Source organism: Excalfactoria chinensis, chromosome 1 (genome assembly GCF_039878825.1).
Source record: "Excalfactoria chinensis isolate bCotChi1 chromosome 1, bCotChi1.hap2, whole genome shotgun sequence".
Classification (NCBI taxonomy): domain Eukaryota; kingdom Metazoa; phylum Chordata; class Aves; order Galliformes; family Phasianidae; genus Excalfactoria; species Excalfactoria chinensis.
The window spans coordinates 65,626,097-65,642,523 of record NC_092825.1 but is presented as its reverse complement, the minus strand read 5'-3'; the positions used below and the strand labels follow the sequence as shown (position 1 = coordinate 65,642,523).

Here is a 16,427-nt window from a genome sequence, read left to right as displayed (position 1 = left end):
GGGCAACCTGTTCCAGCGCATCACCACCCTCTGAGTGAAAAACTTCCTCCTAATATCTAACCTAAACCTCCCCTGTCTCAGTTTAAAAGCGTTCCCCCTTGTCCTATCACTGTCCACACTCGTAAACAGCTGCCCCCCCCCTCCTGTTTATATGCTCCCTTCAAGTATTCGAAAGCCTTTTCCTGAATGCCATATGGGTCGTGCTAGTGATGTGCAGAATGCATTGAACTGGGAAAGATGCAAGACAACTGTGGTCATTCCTGTAGGGATAACTTAACAGGACACTTTCAGTGCATGCTAGAAGGAAAGTCACCAGGGCAGCTGAAGTGTTTTGTTGCTCTAGCAAATCTTTATATTACAGGGTGACTCTGAAAAAGTTGAGATCGTTCATTTTTACACCATTCAAGTGAATTCTTCCCTGGGAAATAAGCTTTTCAGGCAGTTTGCCTCAGTGAAGCAGCATGGTTTAATGAAATGGAATCACAAGGCAAAGGAGGTTTTCCTAACAAAACAAAGAAGAATACTAACAAGAAGTCTTAGCCTTGTTTTTCACCCAGCCAAAACTCATACTTACCCTTTGAACCCTTTGAAAGTAAGTGGCCCTTCCAAGGAAGATCGGCACACGGTGTTAGGAGTTTAGAGTCCCTTTCTGAGCCGACCCAACTTCGGGATGTCCGCTCCAGCTACAGAGCGCCGTACGGCTCACTAGGTGGAGCTCTAAGGTACCAGGTAACCCCGCTGGGATTGCTGTGTACCCGGAGCAGCCCGCTGCACGGGATTCACTCTGCACCTCGCTGCGTTAACATGGCTATAAGGGACTGGAACTGAGGGGTGGCACCGCCCCACCCCTCGGGGATGTGCGAATGCCCGAAGTCAGCGGTGTGGGCACTCAGAAAGCAAACAGGTCTTGCTTTATGAAGGGAAAAGAAATGCGTTTAGTGATGGGAAAGCAGCTTTCTTACGTTTCCTTCCCGTTTGTTCAGCCTTTAGGACGCTTTACGGGCCGGCATGCTGCAGTGGGACATGCGGGCACCGGGAGGAAGCGGGCAGAATGGGGCTGTGCCGGGCGTTGTTTCCTATGGTCCGCTAACTAGTGGGTCCTGGCGGCGGGTCCGCCAACTACTACAGCCCTTTAAAGCGATCGGTCTGGAAGACGACAGGGCCACGCTGCCCCCCTCGGAGGGGAATTTCTCACGTTTGGGTCTAACGCGGAGGGGTCCCTCCTCCGGGGAGACGGTGACAGCGACACCCAAACAACTCCAACCCCGCGGGAACCACTCCCGCTCCCCCGCGGGTTTCGGCCCTCAGCCGGCCCCGAGGGCCCTCCACGGGCTCCCACCTGTCGGGGCCGCCCAGCCGACCTCCCCCTCCCCACCGCGCCGACGGGGCCGAGGGCAGAGCCGGGGTCGAGGGCGGTGCGTCCCTCTCCGGCCCGCCCCAGGCGCCGGCCCCGCCCCCGCCGCGGGAGCCGCGGCGAATCAGCGGGGCGCTGTCAGGGCGTCAGCGCCGGCGGCTCCGCGCGGCCGGCCCCGAGCGCGTCCCTTATCGCAGACAGGCACCGGGGGCCGGGACCGCATCATTACCATGGGCACTGTTTGCTTTGCGCGGCGCTGCTGTTTGCTCTTCGCCCTCGCCTGGGCCGGCAGGTTGGCGGCGGGCAGCGGGAGCGCAGGTAAGAGACTCCGCCGCGTACGGCGTCTCCCGCTCTCGTCCCCGGGGCACCGCAGCGCTCCGGGCCGCCCGCCCGCCTCTCCCCCCTTCGGGGTGCCGGGGGGAGGCCGCTCCTCGCTGCCGGAGGCGTCCTCTCGCCGGAGCCGGGGGACTCCCGGGGAAAAGGGACCGTGAGGGCAAAGTTAGCGAAGCGTCCGTGGGATGAATCCGCGTTGAGCGCCGGGCACTGCGCGGGGGAGAGCCGGCTGCGGGGGGCTCCGCGGGGCTTCCCTGCGTTAACCCCGAGAGCCCGTATGTGTGAGCAGCCGCGCTCCTTCTGTTCGGTAGCAGTAATGATAGCAAGCCTTCGCTCTGATGGTAAAAATCTGCCTAGGAATGCTGTAAGCCGGCGGTAATCTCTTAAAGATGTGCGTGCGGTCCCCAAAGTTGTGCTGGCAGAAGCCTTACAGGTAACGGGGTGGGGGAGCGGAGAAATCCTCTTTCCCGTGATACTGAGTTGAAACGCAGCAAAATGAACGGAGACGGTGTGAAAGTTCGTGAAGTGCCGGAAAGACGCCGCGGGGGTCCCGTAGGGCCGTGCCCTTCCCTTGGGCTCCGTGGCTCTCCCGGCTGCATCCCGCTGCTGCCGCGCTGTGTCCCCGCAGCCCCGCACGCTTCGGATGTTCGACTGCAGTGCGAGGTGTGCGGCTGTCACCCGGCCGCTCTGATGGGCAGTTGGGACGCTTGAGTGAGTCAAAAGCGTGAAACAACGCTTTCTCTCAATCTCTCTCTCTCGCTCGCTCTCTTTTCAAATCCTTTTTGTGCTTGACTGGGACTGTGTCTGGGCCGGGCAGCAGCCTCGCACGCTCGGAGCGCGCTCATGTAAACCACAGCGAGTTCTGAACTGGCCCGAGAGGGCAAGAGAGAAGGAAGGGGCGTGCAGCAGCCGCGCGTTTCTCGACAAAACGCAGCGCTGCTTGTGGCAGCGGAAACTCTTCTCTCCTTTCTAGAGCAGCCCCCGGGTGTGGGCTGTTACCCCCAGGCAGCCGGGGCCCGTCCCGCATCTCTCGGTAGTGCCGCGGTATCTGCGCCCTGACCGAGCCCTCCGCTCCCGCTGGCTCTAAAGCGCCTTACCGCCGGGAGCGGCTGAGCGAACGCTCCTCGAACAATTAGCGTTAGGATTTCAAGCTAATAGCAAAACTGCTTAACTTTGGCGCACCTTTTGAGGGGATCTGCTCATCGAGTTGGCACGAAACCAGCTGCACGTGTCTCGCTCTGGGTGCCCCCTCCCAGCGCAGCAGCCGTCTCCCAGCTCCCCGACGCCTCAGGACGGGCCGTACCGTGCCGTGCTCAGCCGCTGTGCCCCTGCCGGGCACGGGCTCCTCTGCCCGCCTCCCCGTGGCGAGGCCGCTCGGAGCGGAGCGAGGGGCGCGGGGCCGGCAGCGCGGGGCGGGCCCCCATCGAGGCGGCCCCTCGCTGGGGAGACGAGGGGGACGGGGACCGCGGGGGGGCAGGGCAGGTTAGCAGGGCTGTAAATGTTCCCATGTTAACAGCACAGCCCGGCCGTGAATAGGTCGGAGCTCTTTTTTTTCCCTCGTCTCCTATGCTCACTTCATTAACATTCCCACGACTACCAAATCTCGCCTCTCTCTCATCCTCCTCCCTTCCCCCTCCTCTTTAAATCCGGGGGAGAAAACGAATGCCCGCCGCTGAGATGTTTGTAAAGGCTTCCTCCCCTGAGAGCGAGAAAAGCGCTCTGGTCCCCTTTCAGAGCCCGCCGCATCAGAGGCAGCAGCGGCTGCCGGCACCGTTTCCTTCCAGGCGATGCTCGGCAGATGATTCTGGTACAGGTCGCTAACTTACCTAACTTACGTAGGGTTTGCCATTTACTTGCATTTCGCTGCTTGATAAGAAAGGATGAAGGTAGTTTTGCTCTTTGGTGTTTCATTCCTCTTATTGCCCCATCAGCATAGCTGAAATAAATTGGGATGCATCTTTCTAAATTAACATATATTTGCTACAGCATGCAAATGATGCAAATAGGCTTGCCTTCTCCTCATTTAAGCTCTCACTTGTTTCAACCAACCATGATGCGGATCTCTCCTGCCAGACCTATCCAGCAGGCATTAATTTCTAGTAAGTTGAATGATTTTTGTTTTAATACAGAAACATGGAGCTGAGCTCCCACTAATTTGCTGGAGGGAAAAAGCCAGTGCTTAAACTTAGGGAGAGTAACTCACTGGCTTGTTTGATTATGTCAGTTTAGATGCTCTCACTTTTAGGATGGCGCTAAGAAGGCAGGCGAGCGAGCAGCTTCTGCAAGGCATGTGTTCCTGTCTCAGGTCTCACGACCTTCTTGGCTTTATTCTGTATTCCAGATGTTGATGAGTGCGCAGAAGCTACAGACGACTGTCACATTGATGCCATTTGCCAAAACACACCAAAATCCTACAAATGCATCTGCAAGCCGGGCTATAAGGGTGAAGGGAAACAATGCGAAGGTAAGGACGGCTGGGCTCCCTTCCCATCTCTACCCTCTCTTATTTGTTTGCTCTTTAAAAGCTTTTGTAAATAGCTGAATTCCTGGCACGATTAATGCAGATTTACAGCTGCTTAACCTCAAATCTCGGTGTTTATTGGCAAGCATCCCCCTGCTGCTTTTGCTAATTGTCCTCCATCACAAATGGTGGTGTCCTCCAGCCTATCTGGGGGAAGGAAAATAATAATAACAATAATAATAATAAAGAAATAATAAGGAGCACTGTTCCTTGGTGATGCCTGGGCCAGTGGAGGTGATGCAGCTCTTCCCCAGTCCCCCCAGGCACAGGGAGCTCACACCATGTTCCCTTGGGCCCATCATGGTGGGATTTTACTGTATAACTTCACCATTGGCCATGTCATGAGCTTCCTCTGGTCCTCAGCAGAGGGATTATCCTCTGGTGGAAAGAAAGGCTGTGGTAATCGCTGCAGAATGTCGTACAAATAGAAGATGTGAGATGGTTATGTTTTTCCACTTGTAAACACTCAGCAGCTCTATAAATTCTTCCAACTCTCTGCTGCAGACTGAATCTTTTTCAGAACCTATGTGGCCGGTCTATAAAACAGATTAAAGATGTAGATGTGACTTTCCTAAGTCTACAAAACTCAGAGATGACGTTTTATTCCTTGTGGACTTCCAAAGTGCTTGTTTCGGAGTCCTCATAGAGCATTTGTTTGGTTGTCGTAGTTTTTTTTTCTCTTGGGCTTAAACTGACAAAGGTCCATTCCTACCGCCCACCTCTTGGTGCTGTAGTGTCTCCGAGGTGCTGTTCATTTGGAAGCCAGGAGGTTTTCCTTCTTGCTAACAGTCAGAATAATCATTCAGCACCACTTTCATCCCCTATTCATCTCTTCCAGGGAAAGAATCTATGCAGCAAAATTGTACTTGGGGCCGCAGCTGTAGGGGGTTGCAGTATACTCATACTTCTCATTGCAATGGTTTTCCACATCCAGAGTTTCCTTAAGTTTTAACTACTCGTCTCTCAGCTGTTCAGCTTTGTTCAATAGTAGACCTGGATTTTACTCCTGCTTGCTTACTGTATATATTTATTTATGCCTGATTTGCTTTGGTGCATTTTAAAAAAAGAAAGAAGAATTCTGTAAGTAGTAACATTCATATATCCCTGCAGAATGATGTATGGAATCATGCCATTTCTGTGGCTGATGTCACACTGCTGTATCTGGTGACTTCTGGTATTTGACAAGCTTAATAAGTACAGAAAGCTGGGACAGACTGTGATGTGTTCTATGTGGACATTGAATTGTTCAGCATTAATCTGGTAAATTAATGTAAGGTGTTTAAATCAGATATTACTCTGTGTGATATACAACTTTTCTTATAGAAATGGTTCTAAAGATTTTACATCATCTCTGTATCTGAAGTCAGTGATGACTATCAGACTTTGGGACAGGCAGAAAGCTTGTCAGCTTCCTTTCAGGAGCTTGTTGTAGGTTACTTATGTAGTCCCTTTCAATTTGATTCCAGAACCTTTTGCAAATACGTTATTGAAGTAATGCATCTTCAGTGGCAGACAAATATTTGTATGATTTATGTCCTTGAAACCATAGAGATGAAGGAAGAGTTGTACAAGCCAGCAGCAGGCCTAAGATCTTCCTCAGGTCTGCTGTTCATGTAGCGTGGGTTTATTTTGCATCTGAAGGTCAAGTGCTCCAAACAGACAGAAATAAACAGTCTGGCAGTGTATGGATTGAGATTTAATGTTCCATTACAAGACTACACAAGTAATCAGCCATTATAAATTATCTTCTAAGATAGAAGTGACCGTGCTTGTTATACATCAAACAGCTTTCATCATGCCAGTAGCAAAGCTGGGTCATTAGCTGATGATGCTGGGACTTCATAACAAAGCTTTTCTAAGCAAGATTTCTTGTTAGTCACCTATGAGAAAAGGATGTCTTTTGTAAAGATTATGTGCCATTTTAACCAAGTTCTTGCTGACATCTATAGGAAACTACTGTACAGCTTTACATCAAGAGAGCGCTGGTTATAGCACAACTAACTCCCCTGTAGTGCAGGCTGTTCCTTATAGCTGGGTTATGCTAAACAAACAGAAAAACAGTTTGTGTGCTTGCATGCTGCAATCAGCATTAAGGAATGACCCTGTATGATCACATTCAATCTAAACTGGGGGAAGGGAAGGGAGGAGAGGTTTTATTAGCATCTACTGAGATATTAGAATTAATGTAGAAAGGTGTGTGTGGTAACTTACCTTAAAGATCAGTATTAAATTTTACTTTATTCAAAATCAGTTTTTGGAGAACAGAATAGAATACCGGAGCTAAGATGACTTGGGTGGTTTTTTAAGCTTTGTAAGAGCAGTGTAGCACATAATCAAATACATCTGGAACACGAATGTGTATTTCATGTATTCGTATGCATTTATTTATACTTTTTGTTATTCAGACAAGACAAATGGTTTAAAGAATGGGACCTTAAGGCTAATGTGTGCCTCTGTTATGACTGGAAATATAAAGCCTAGCTCCTTGTGCAGTATTATGTGTGTATTTTGCTGCTCTGACCTGAAGGGTAGGAAGGGATACACAAGATAGTAACGTTCTTTTGAGGACACATGGGGATCAGTAGCAACAATTATACTTGAAATGAAACATTTTCTCGACTGTTAAATTATTCTAACAGAGAATTTGTTCCTGGGCTTTGCATCTCTTCCAGAATGTCCTTTGGACTGGGTTTTTCCCCAATTTCTGATAACTGGGGATGACTTTTCAGTTTCTACATCTACCCTATCTTTTTCTTTCTTATTTTCTCTCTCTGGAGGGGAGTGTTGTGATAGGTAGCCTCTTCTGCTTGATCCATCTGAAGAGTTTCTTTCTTCAGAATACAGTTGTTTGTCTTGATAGAAGAGTTGCTAATTCCTACTGTGTCCAGTTTCTTGCTTCCCTTTGTAGCTTTCAGGTTATGTTTGCGGGTGTTTTTGTTGTTGTTGTGGCTGTTGTTGTTTAACATCCTATCTGCTATGCTTTTATCAAGCTGTGTGGTCAGCGTTGCCACAATAATACTTTCCCCTTATCATATAATATATCAATATCCTTTGACCACAAATTCTCTGGCTGGCACTTCCATGGGACAGAATAGTGTGTCCAAGCCAGGTAGTCTTTTATAAAAACAATTTACTTTCAGCTGCTTGTTTTTATTCAACATACAGAATCTATGTCATATAAACTGAAACTAATTTAGTGTCTGTGGCACTGTCAGATCAACTATTACCTTTGGGCATATTCTTTGTTAAGGCTTTAGTCAATGTCTCCAACACAGTGGCCTTATCTTCTCTAATTTAACTTTTGGTCTTCACTCAAGTCAGTATCTCACTGAAGTTGTCAGCTGGAAAATGATGAATAATGTCCAAAAAATGGAAAAATCCAGAAGGTTATTAGAAACTCTGGAGTATCCTACGCCTTGAGAGGGCCTCCTCTGTCCCTGATGCCACTGTTACATGTTTGCTGTTGTAAGTTGCACTATTGTTGATCAACTTATGAAAGGGTTTAGTTCTTAAACCTGGTTAGTTTTTTGCTCCCACTACCAAATGCTCGTGCCACTTGTGGTTAGAAAACTGTATGATTTCTAGTTGATGTTTATCTGTGCCCATTTTATATCCATTTAATGCCTTGTGCAGGTTCTCTATTTTAATTTCTTTCTCCCCTCAGCATACTGACGATGATTTCAGTGAGTTGCTCTAGCTGTAGTTTCTTTCTCTTTTGGATGATACCTTAGAGATGGGACCCTCTACATAGAGGAAATGGTTAGGCAGATGTGGTTTTTTTTCCCTGAAGATACTTACATGCCCTTTTGCTTCTGGGTTGCAAAACTCTGTTATGACCTTTCCCTTACTGAGTAATACTTTCCTCTTGTTATGGTTTTTCTGCTGTCTTCCATAGTATTAGTCTAATTATTCTTCAGTTATTGTACTTGAATTTACACAGTTGTCATCTTCTTGAACTCTGCACAGAAGAGTTCACACGCCAAATGGAAACTTTCAGCTATAACCTTTCTCCATTATGAAATTCATGGTGTTGCTGATCGGCACTGAGGGCAAGATATCTACCACTGAGGGCAAGATATCTACCACTGAGGGCAAGATATCTACCATGCTAAAACATCTTGTGAGAGTCTGCCTCAAGAGGCTGATTTCTAGCTTTCTGTTTATGTTGGAAATTTTTGCTATCAGCCTCATACTGTGTGTGTAGTTGGGTATGCCTGTACAGTTTTAGTCACGTTTGTTTGTTATCACTTGATATACTTTTAGTCCCTTCCCTACTCTACGTGTCCATTCCAGATGAACAGGTCATGGTAATCGGCAAAGGGAGCTGTTGTTACTCTTGTTTAGTCTGATGATAGGAGCTCACTGGATTTAAGCACAGTAGGTTATGTTCTGCATATGTCTATTTGGTAACATGTATTCATTGTCCATTCTGAACACCTGTGTTCATCTAAGGGATGAAGGAGTCTTCTGGGGAATATTCAGCTAAGCAATCTAGCAGTGCTTCTCCACATCTAGGGCTGATATATTGCTCACTGAAATTACTGCCATAGTTCCTAACATTTGTCTGTGTATGGTGGAAATACTCAATGCAATGCCTGGAAAAACACCTGTGTTTATATACCTAGGTCTTACTATTTCTATTAATGTTCTGTGACATTTGGTGTTGGCTTTGACACAATCTGTTGTTTCAAACTGAAGAGCAGGGAGTACTGTAAAGGTTATCTCAGAATTGATAACTAAAGGCCATCATCTTTGGAACTAGTAATTGTAAGACAGTAAAAACCTCAGGGTAGCAAATTTATGTGAGTAAATGTTTGAGATCTTTTAGGACTGTCACACTCAACTCTCTCTTCATGCTGAATGTACAGCCAGAATTTAAACTACTCATGGTGTTCACAGCAATACGCTAAAGTTTAAAATGAGTAGTTAATCCCATTTATAAAGTATCAAGAACAAGATAGATAAACTCTCCTTATCATCTTCAATAATGCCATGGGTGTGAGACCAAATTTCTTCTTATAACTCATTTGTTATATTTATCTGTAAGGGATTCTAAATAAATCTTAGCAATTGGAAAAACATGTAAAACGTATTTCTTCATCACTCTTACATGAATACTAATGATTATTTCTCCAGAGTTAACTTACTAAAATTGTAAGAACAATACTCTTTTTCATTCATTTTATCTATCTTAAAAAGCTGGTCTCACTCATAGGATTTTAATTGTACTTCCTTCTTTTGAATATCTGTTGTGTTTTTCTCTTGCTCTTCAAAGATGAATCCAAATATTGTCACAGAGCTGATCTGAATCAGCTTGGCAGTAGCACAGAACACTTCAGAGTTCTTTTGCCAGCTTTCAGTGCAGTCGCTTGCTCTGAAGCTGCCTCCTGTCTGGAGGGATAAGTAAGCACAGGGCCTCTGGATGTCCTTCTTCTAAATGGAGCAGTGATCCCATTTCTTTTAAGTGCCACATGTCCCATCAGTGCGCTATCAGCAATTCTTCCTTAAGAGGATCTTGTTTAGCAGTGAACCCATGGGAAGTAAATAACTGTTGTTTCTTGTTCTTCGGTTTCTAAAATTTACGTGACTCAAGGCTTGCACTACAGCATGCTCAGGCTTGCATTCTCTCTGCATCACTCAGTGGGATAACGGTGATGCTATTGAATGAGGCAGCTTCAGTGATTTCTTCCTGATTTATTGATGCTAATTGCAACAGAAGGTGAATTTATTCCCTTAAGAAATGGTTATCTTCTATGACTATGAGAATATTGACACATTACAGATTGAATATTGGCACTACGTTCATAGTCTTACTGCTTGTAAGCAGTTGCTCTGTGAAGCTGGTTTGGTCAGATCCACTAGTAATATCCATGAGTGAGTAATATCCCACTACATGTATGTTGGAAAAACAAAGGTTTTTCTGAGCATGTATATCCCCACCCTTTGCTTGTCCTGTAAAGCTACAGGAATATGGTGTGTATGTTATTCCTTAATATTGTTTCATGCTCGATTTCTATCCTTATGTGAATTATCATTGCCTGTATAACCATTTTGTGACCTGATCTCTGTTTACTAATTGAGTCTTGCACACTAATCTAACTACCTTTGAACAGGTTGTGCAGTATTCTTTATGTCCATAGGTAACATTAGGTAACAAATCTTCTGTACTTTCTAGTTTTTCAGCTATAATACCTTAATGTTAACATTAACATTAGCATTAATTCACATAATCCTCCTGTAATGGATATGTTGTCTCGATGCAATCTCTTCTAGAAACCTGTGATGTCTTTTTTTATCCTGTTGACTTGCTGCAGCCTATGTGAGCCCAAAGCCACCTTCCAGTTTTGTGGTGATGTTTATTTCAGCATCAGATTTTCCCTATTTTATTCACACAGAGAGTAACTTTACTCAGCATAAGCCTTTGTGCTGAGTTCATTGAAAGCAGCTTCTAAAATGGAGAGCTACATGTTGTCAAGGAGTAGGGGAGGTAGAATGTAAACCCACTTCTTTGATTTGAGCTAGTAACTAAATATTTTTTCTCTCAATAATTGAGTGTATCACTTTAGACTGAAAAAAACATCTCCCAGTATCCATTTCTGAGGTCTTCTGTATCTGTGCTCCTTTTCGGTCCTTTTTTCAGTCTTGTACCATTTCATACTTAATTTCCAGCTTTTCAGTTTCCTGAAGTACTACAGGGAATGGAGTTTCTTAGGGGGTGTAGTAGCAAGCAAGGAAATACTCCTGAGAACACTCTGTAATAAAACAGAGTTTTATTACAGCCTAAGTGAATTAACAGCTTATGGTAACTCTTCCTTTCTTCTTCAGTCTTTCTCTTTTCCTTGAATAGGGCTCTTGTTTTGGCCGGGGTTGAGCCTTGGATTACTTTTTTTTCTTTCAGATTGATTTGTTTTTCTGATTTAGTTTAGCAGTTTACCCAATAAAGCCCTTAGCTGTGATGGCACGACCCGTTTAACTTCTCACCATGCCATCCGTCTCCATGTGTCACATGCACTCTTGTTTTCTCCCTTTACTCCCTGGCCTGTCCTACCTCTCAGAGCTCTTTTCTGGCAGCCCATAATGCTGCTTTAGTGAACAGCTCCCCCGGTGGTCCAGTTTGGAAATCTTCCATTTTTAGTTAGGAAAAGAACATTTGCTACTTCTTTTTTTCTCCTAGAAATGCTTCTTGGATACAAATATCACTATATTTTGCATAAACAAATACCACACAGCTAGAAATATGGCCTAATTCTTCAGAAGAGTTACATGTAACTCTTGATTTTGAAAAAGATTTGTTTGGTTGTTTTTTTCCAGGGACATTTCTCCAAATGCTTGATAAGCTCCCTGTCTGCTGGATGCTCTGAGTACTCTGGGAACCTAAAGATAGTTATAAAGTTTCATAAGTCTCAGTGGTTGCTGAGCTGTAGAACCCAGGGTAGCCTCTGATGGTGATAGAGATTTGGTATTTAACAGGAACTTCTCCTTTCTGACGGATACGCGGTGTAAATTATTTGCCAGAAATAATAATGAATAAATGGAATGTATATAATAGCAATATAGAAGAGTTGGTGTGTCTTTTGTCCTCGTTCTTTAAACATCTGTCACACACTGCCTGGCTTTCCTTGATTTCACTGTTTTTCTTTATATTTGTTCTTTTTGCACCTGCACCTTTACATGTGGTGTATTCCTCTTACCTTGTAGTTTTATCCCATACCAAAATCTCTGGGCCCAGAGGGCCAGCTTTGCTGGAACCCTGCAGTATTCTCTCTCTCTTAAATCATCTTCAAGTCAAAACAGCTACCAGCAGCTCTCAGTTTTCCCTTTTTCTTCATTTTCTACATTTTCTCTGCTTTACTGGCCCATGCTGCTAGTGCTGAGTTCACCTATCCCAGCTGTTCCTACCGCCCACAAAGGCTCTTTTCTCAGGCAGGTGACTGGAAGGACATAACTGTTTGGCTGTTTGCTATCATTTCACAAAATCATGGATTTGTAAACTTCTGTTTGATTAGAGGGACTGTCTGCATGTACGTCTGCATGTATCTCAGTACCAAAATACGTATTTTTTCTTATGAGTCTAAACTTACACAGGTGCAGGAGGTGGTCAGGGAGCCTTTGATCAAATGGTAGGAGTGGGGCAAATGATTTTCTGCTACTTCTCTAATCTTTGCTCAGATATTTTCTACTGATGTGGATTTTTTGTTTCCTCTGCAGTTGAGTCAGGTAGCGTCTTCTCTGATACCATTAGGGCACTGTAGAGGCAATAGGAATTGCAGGTGATGGATACAGTCTCTGTACCTGTGGAGGATGATGATGAGTACAGCCTGTGTATCCATGACATTAGCTTTAACCCTATTCTAGACTAGAACGGGAGGCATAACAACAGGCAAAGTTTAACCTAGCTTTGAGTATCCCAAGAATGGAGGAAAATAAGGCAGGTAAGTTGCATGTGCGTTTGGTTGGGAAAAGGAATAATTCTATGCCTTCCTGACATACTGGATTACGGAGTTCCTGTTCACTTGATTGTGCTTTTTTGAAGTCAGTTGATGTGGGGCTGAACTGTGAAGAATATCACTGAAGCAATAATAATAATAATAAAAAGTTAAAAGGAAAAATAAAAAAAATTTTAAAAAAAAGGAAGAGAAAGGATTAGAGAATGACATCATAAGCAATTCTACACTGACAATGAAATGTGGTATGTAGGCTGAAACAAAAGGCAAGAGAGCTCATCACCAGCCTGCATCTAGAGGTGGATCTGTTGACTACAACCCTCTAACTACAATCATCCAATCAATTTCATATCCTCTTAACAGTCTACCCTTCAAATCCATCTTTCTCTAAGTTAGAGATAAGGGTGTGGTGTGGGACCATGTCAAAGGCCTTGCACATGTCCAGGCAGATGACATCAGTTGCCCTTCCTTTGTCTACTGATGCTGTCACTCCATCACAGAAGGTCACCAGGTTGCTCAGGCACAGTCTGCCCTTGGTGAAGCTCAGATCACATCCTTGCCTTGCATGCACCTTTATGTAGCTTTCAGGAGAATCTAGGCTATAATATTCCTGAGGCACAGACATGAAGCTGTAAGATAAGAAACAGAAGATAGAGTTTGTAAGCCCCTCCCCCATTAAATTTCAAGGCTTTCTTAAGATACTCATCAGATTCATTTACATTTACATTGCAGTTTGACAAGTAATTTTGTTGAGATGCTTTGAGCGTTCAGTATGTGCTTAATCTTAAGTAGATGTTTCTCTTTAAAGTAATTCCCTTTAAGTGCTTTATTAAATTGGTGATACCATCTTGTTTTGCTTAGTGCAGTGCCTGTGCTCTGCAGCTGTGAAATATCACAGTTTTTCCTTCAGTGTAAAAAGAAAAGGAAAAAACAAGTCCTTAGATTAATTAATGGGCTAATGTTAGACCTTTGTTTTGCAGGTGCTTTGGACCTGAACCTAGTGCTAAAAATGTGAGCAGTTCTTTGGTGCTGTCCACCCAACAGATAGCACATCAAATTTAAATCCACAATTTCGTAATTATTGATAATGTATTTTTATGGTGCAGCCCCCAGTGACAGAATCAGAAATATTAAATGGATGAAATAACCAGTTCTAATTCCTGTAATCAATCTTCTTATACAAATGATCTGTTACTGTCTTAGCTGGAAAGTGCTGAACTCAGCATACCATTGTTCCCATGCATTAGTTTGCATGAAGTACTCTGGTCTTATGTTTAATAAGGCACCAAGCTCACAAAACATCAAAATTTTAGTTGAAAAAAATATGGAAGCGATGCATAACACTGACTTGGTGTTTATTATTGTTCCGGAGAGGATTCTGATATACAAGGGTGGTATACCTCCAAAGGTAGCACCACTTATTTTATTAGGTTGGCCCATGACATCAGAGGCAGATGGTGGTGGTATGGCAGTAGAAGTTGAACCTTCCCATCAATGTTCCATTACATTTTGTTGCTGTGTGACAGATGGCAGCAGAGGGGCAGTCTGACAAAATGGCATCTGACATGGAAGTGTGCATTAAGCAAAGATGTCACTGAATACCTCCAAGTGGAAAAAAATGTCACCCACTGACATTCACCGAGGCTTTCTGATTGTTTCTGGAGAACAAACAGTGAGATGGTGTGTGATGTGTTTCAGGAGTGGTGACAGTGACAATGGATCACCTCTGCTAGCACAGGTTTTCAGGAGTGTGGCATGCAGATCTTGTTCACTACTGGCAGAAAGGCATAGCTGACAGTGGTGATTATGTTGAAGAATAGTGTTTCGTAGCTGAGAATTTGCTCTATCAAACAGTGTTATTATGCTCTTTGTATCTGGTATGGTATCCATGGAAATAAATAGGAGGCATTATTTTCAGAGCAACCTGTGGAGGGTATACTTCAGGGACCAAAGAATGGGAACCACTGTAGAAGTAGTTGTTTTCTGTACCTATAATTGCTGACAATACGTAACAGCTGTGCATTCAAGTTCTTGCTGCTGTCAGAAGAACATTTCACTAGATTTCCTCATTCTAATTTCATTATTTGAAGCTGGAGCTTCCAAATACTTGCTGTTGAAGCGATAGTCTCCCCTGTCACAGAGGAGACATGTCTGAAGTGGGTTATCCTGAATGGGCATTATGGCTAATACACATTTAAGTTTTTTGGCAGCATGTGTGCTGGAGGAAATTGGTATCTGATGTGATACCTCTAGAGATGTTAGTGAATTTTGCTGAGTAGAATTATGCTTTTATTCTTCTTGCATTTTTCCCCTGTTTGCTAAACTTAGAACTCTATAACAACCATGATTTGGAGATAGTTGTCTAATTTTACCTATGAAGTACCGAATTCTGAGTTTATTCAGAAATTCATGTTTTTGTTACATATTCCAACTTGTCTGCAGATTAAAATTATCGAAGTGTTTCTTTACACCTCTTGCCTCCCACAATTGCTTTCTCTTAAACCATTCTGGTTGTTGCTTGTGTAGTGGTACACTTCACCTGATCCTCAGTAATGGTCTTGGTACACCATAAACCAGAGGCACGTGCTTGGAGCTGATTGCTTCTACTTCCTACTGCTAATGGATTTTCCCAAGTGTAATCAGACACACTGGACAAAGGCAGTACTGCCTGGTCTGTGCTTTAGGCTGATCTAAAGCCATAAAGCTGCTTCACTATGGGGGCTAAATGTGAGCTATTTGCCTATGGGAGGACAGAGCCTGTTGTGCCAGGCTTTGTTTAAGTGGCACCCTGTGGCTTTTGCTTGGCTTGAATTCCTTGAAAAGCAAATTCACCTCTGCTCAGACTAGAACATGTGGTCGTATTCAGAGTGCAAGGAATAACTGGGGGTGGAATGAGGGCTGTTGGAGCTTCTCTGACCTGTAACTGTTTTGACCTGTAAGAGCTAATGAGAGAATGTGGCAGGAGCAGACAGACACCCTCACCCTGTTTTCTTGAAATAAAAACCTGAAGACCAAAATGGTTTGCTTGGGAATTGTCTTTTTCATTAGGTATAACTGTTTCATTATGTGAAGATGGAAGCAGCTTATTCTGCATGCAAGTAGTTTAAGATCTAGGGAGATTATGGCTTCGGAATGGAAGAAGTTTTCTATTACAGTTCTCTCGAGGGCTTAAACAATGAAAACAACTCCCTCAGATTTTTGTTTATAATATGATTAACCATTCCAGCTGACAAGAAAAAAAACTGCTTTTTTGTGGCACGGATAAAATCCAAAGTGTTGTCACTTAAGTTTTATGTTAATAGTTACTTCTAAACCTAAATAAAAATTATTTGTGTTCTTTGTGCCTCCAGCACTTTACATCATTTCACTGTTTCTTTTAGATCTTTTAAACATTCTTTCTCTTCAAGGATATGTGTGAACTTCATAAAAAATAAACTCATTTGATTGTGTCGCATGTGGTTTCATGAAGCAAAACCCAACTGGGTTTTGTTCCCTGAAAAGGGAATACACACAAATCTGTTTTGAATGTCAGCAGCAATTGCATCCATTTTCTGCAATAGCTTATCCACATAACTTGAGTTAATGTAAAAAAAATTTCTTAAGCGCATCTCTGAGTGCTTTTGCTGGGCTTTGTGCAACAGAGAGTGTGTGTGCACATAAGAATACCCATGTGTGCCTTGTATTCATTCAGAAACCCTTTGTTGTTAACTGGAGCTATGAAACATAATGCTGAAAGGATTCTAGAAAGGTCAGGGAAAAGCAGTGGTAAGGCAGA

At 44.0% G+C, this 16,427-nt stretch overlaps 1 protein-coding gene across 4 annotated transcripts in view; it reads left to right on the top strand.

The window, feature by feature from the left end:
* The first annotated feature begins 1,481 nt into the window (after positions 1 to 1,481).
* Positions 1,482 to 16,427, top strand: part of SCUBE1 (signal peptide, CUB domain and EGF like domain containing 1) — a 200,471-nt gene continuing 185,525 nt past the window's right edge. For 3 of the 4 annotated variants that reach the window (XM_072329380.1, XM_072329364.1, XM_072329353.1), the window contains exons 1-2: positions 1,509 to 1,672; positions 4,029 to 4,151. In XM_072329380.1, coding sequence (XP_072185481.1) covers positions 1,585 to 1,672; positions 4,029 to 4,151 — 211 coding nt within the window. In that variant the 5' untranslated portion in view covers positions 1,509 to 1,584. Of the gene's footprint in view, positions 1,673 to 4,028; positions 4,152 to 16,427 lie in introns of all 4 variants that reach the window. The other variant, XM_072329372.1, reaches the window with a different exon arrangement.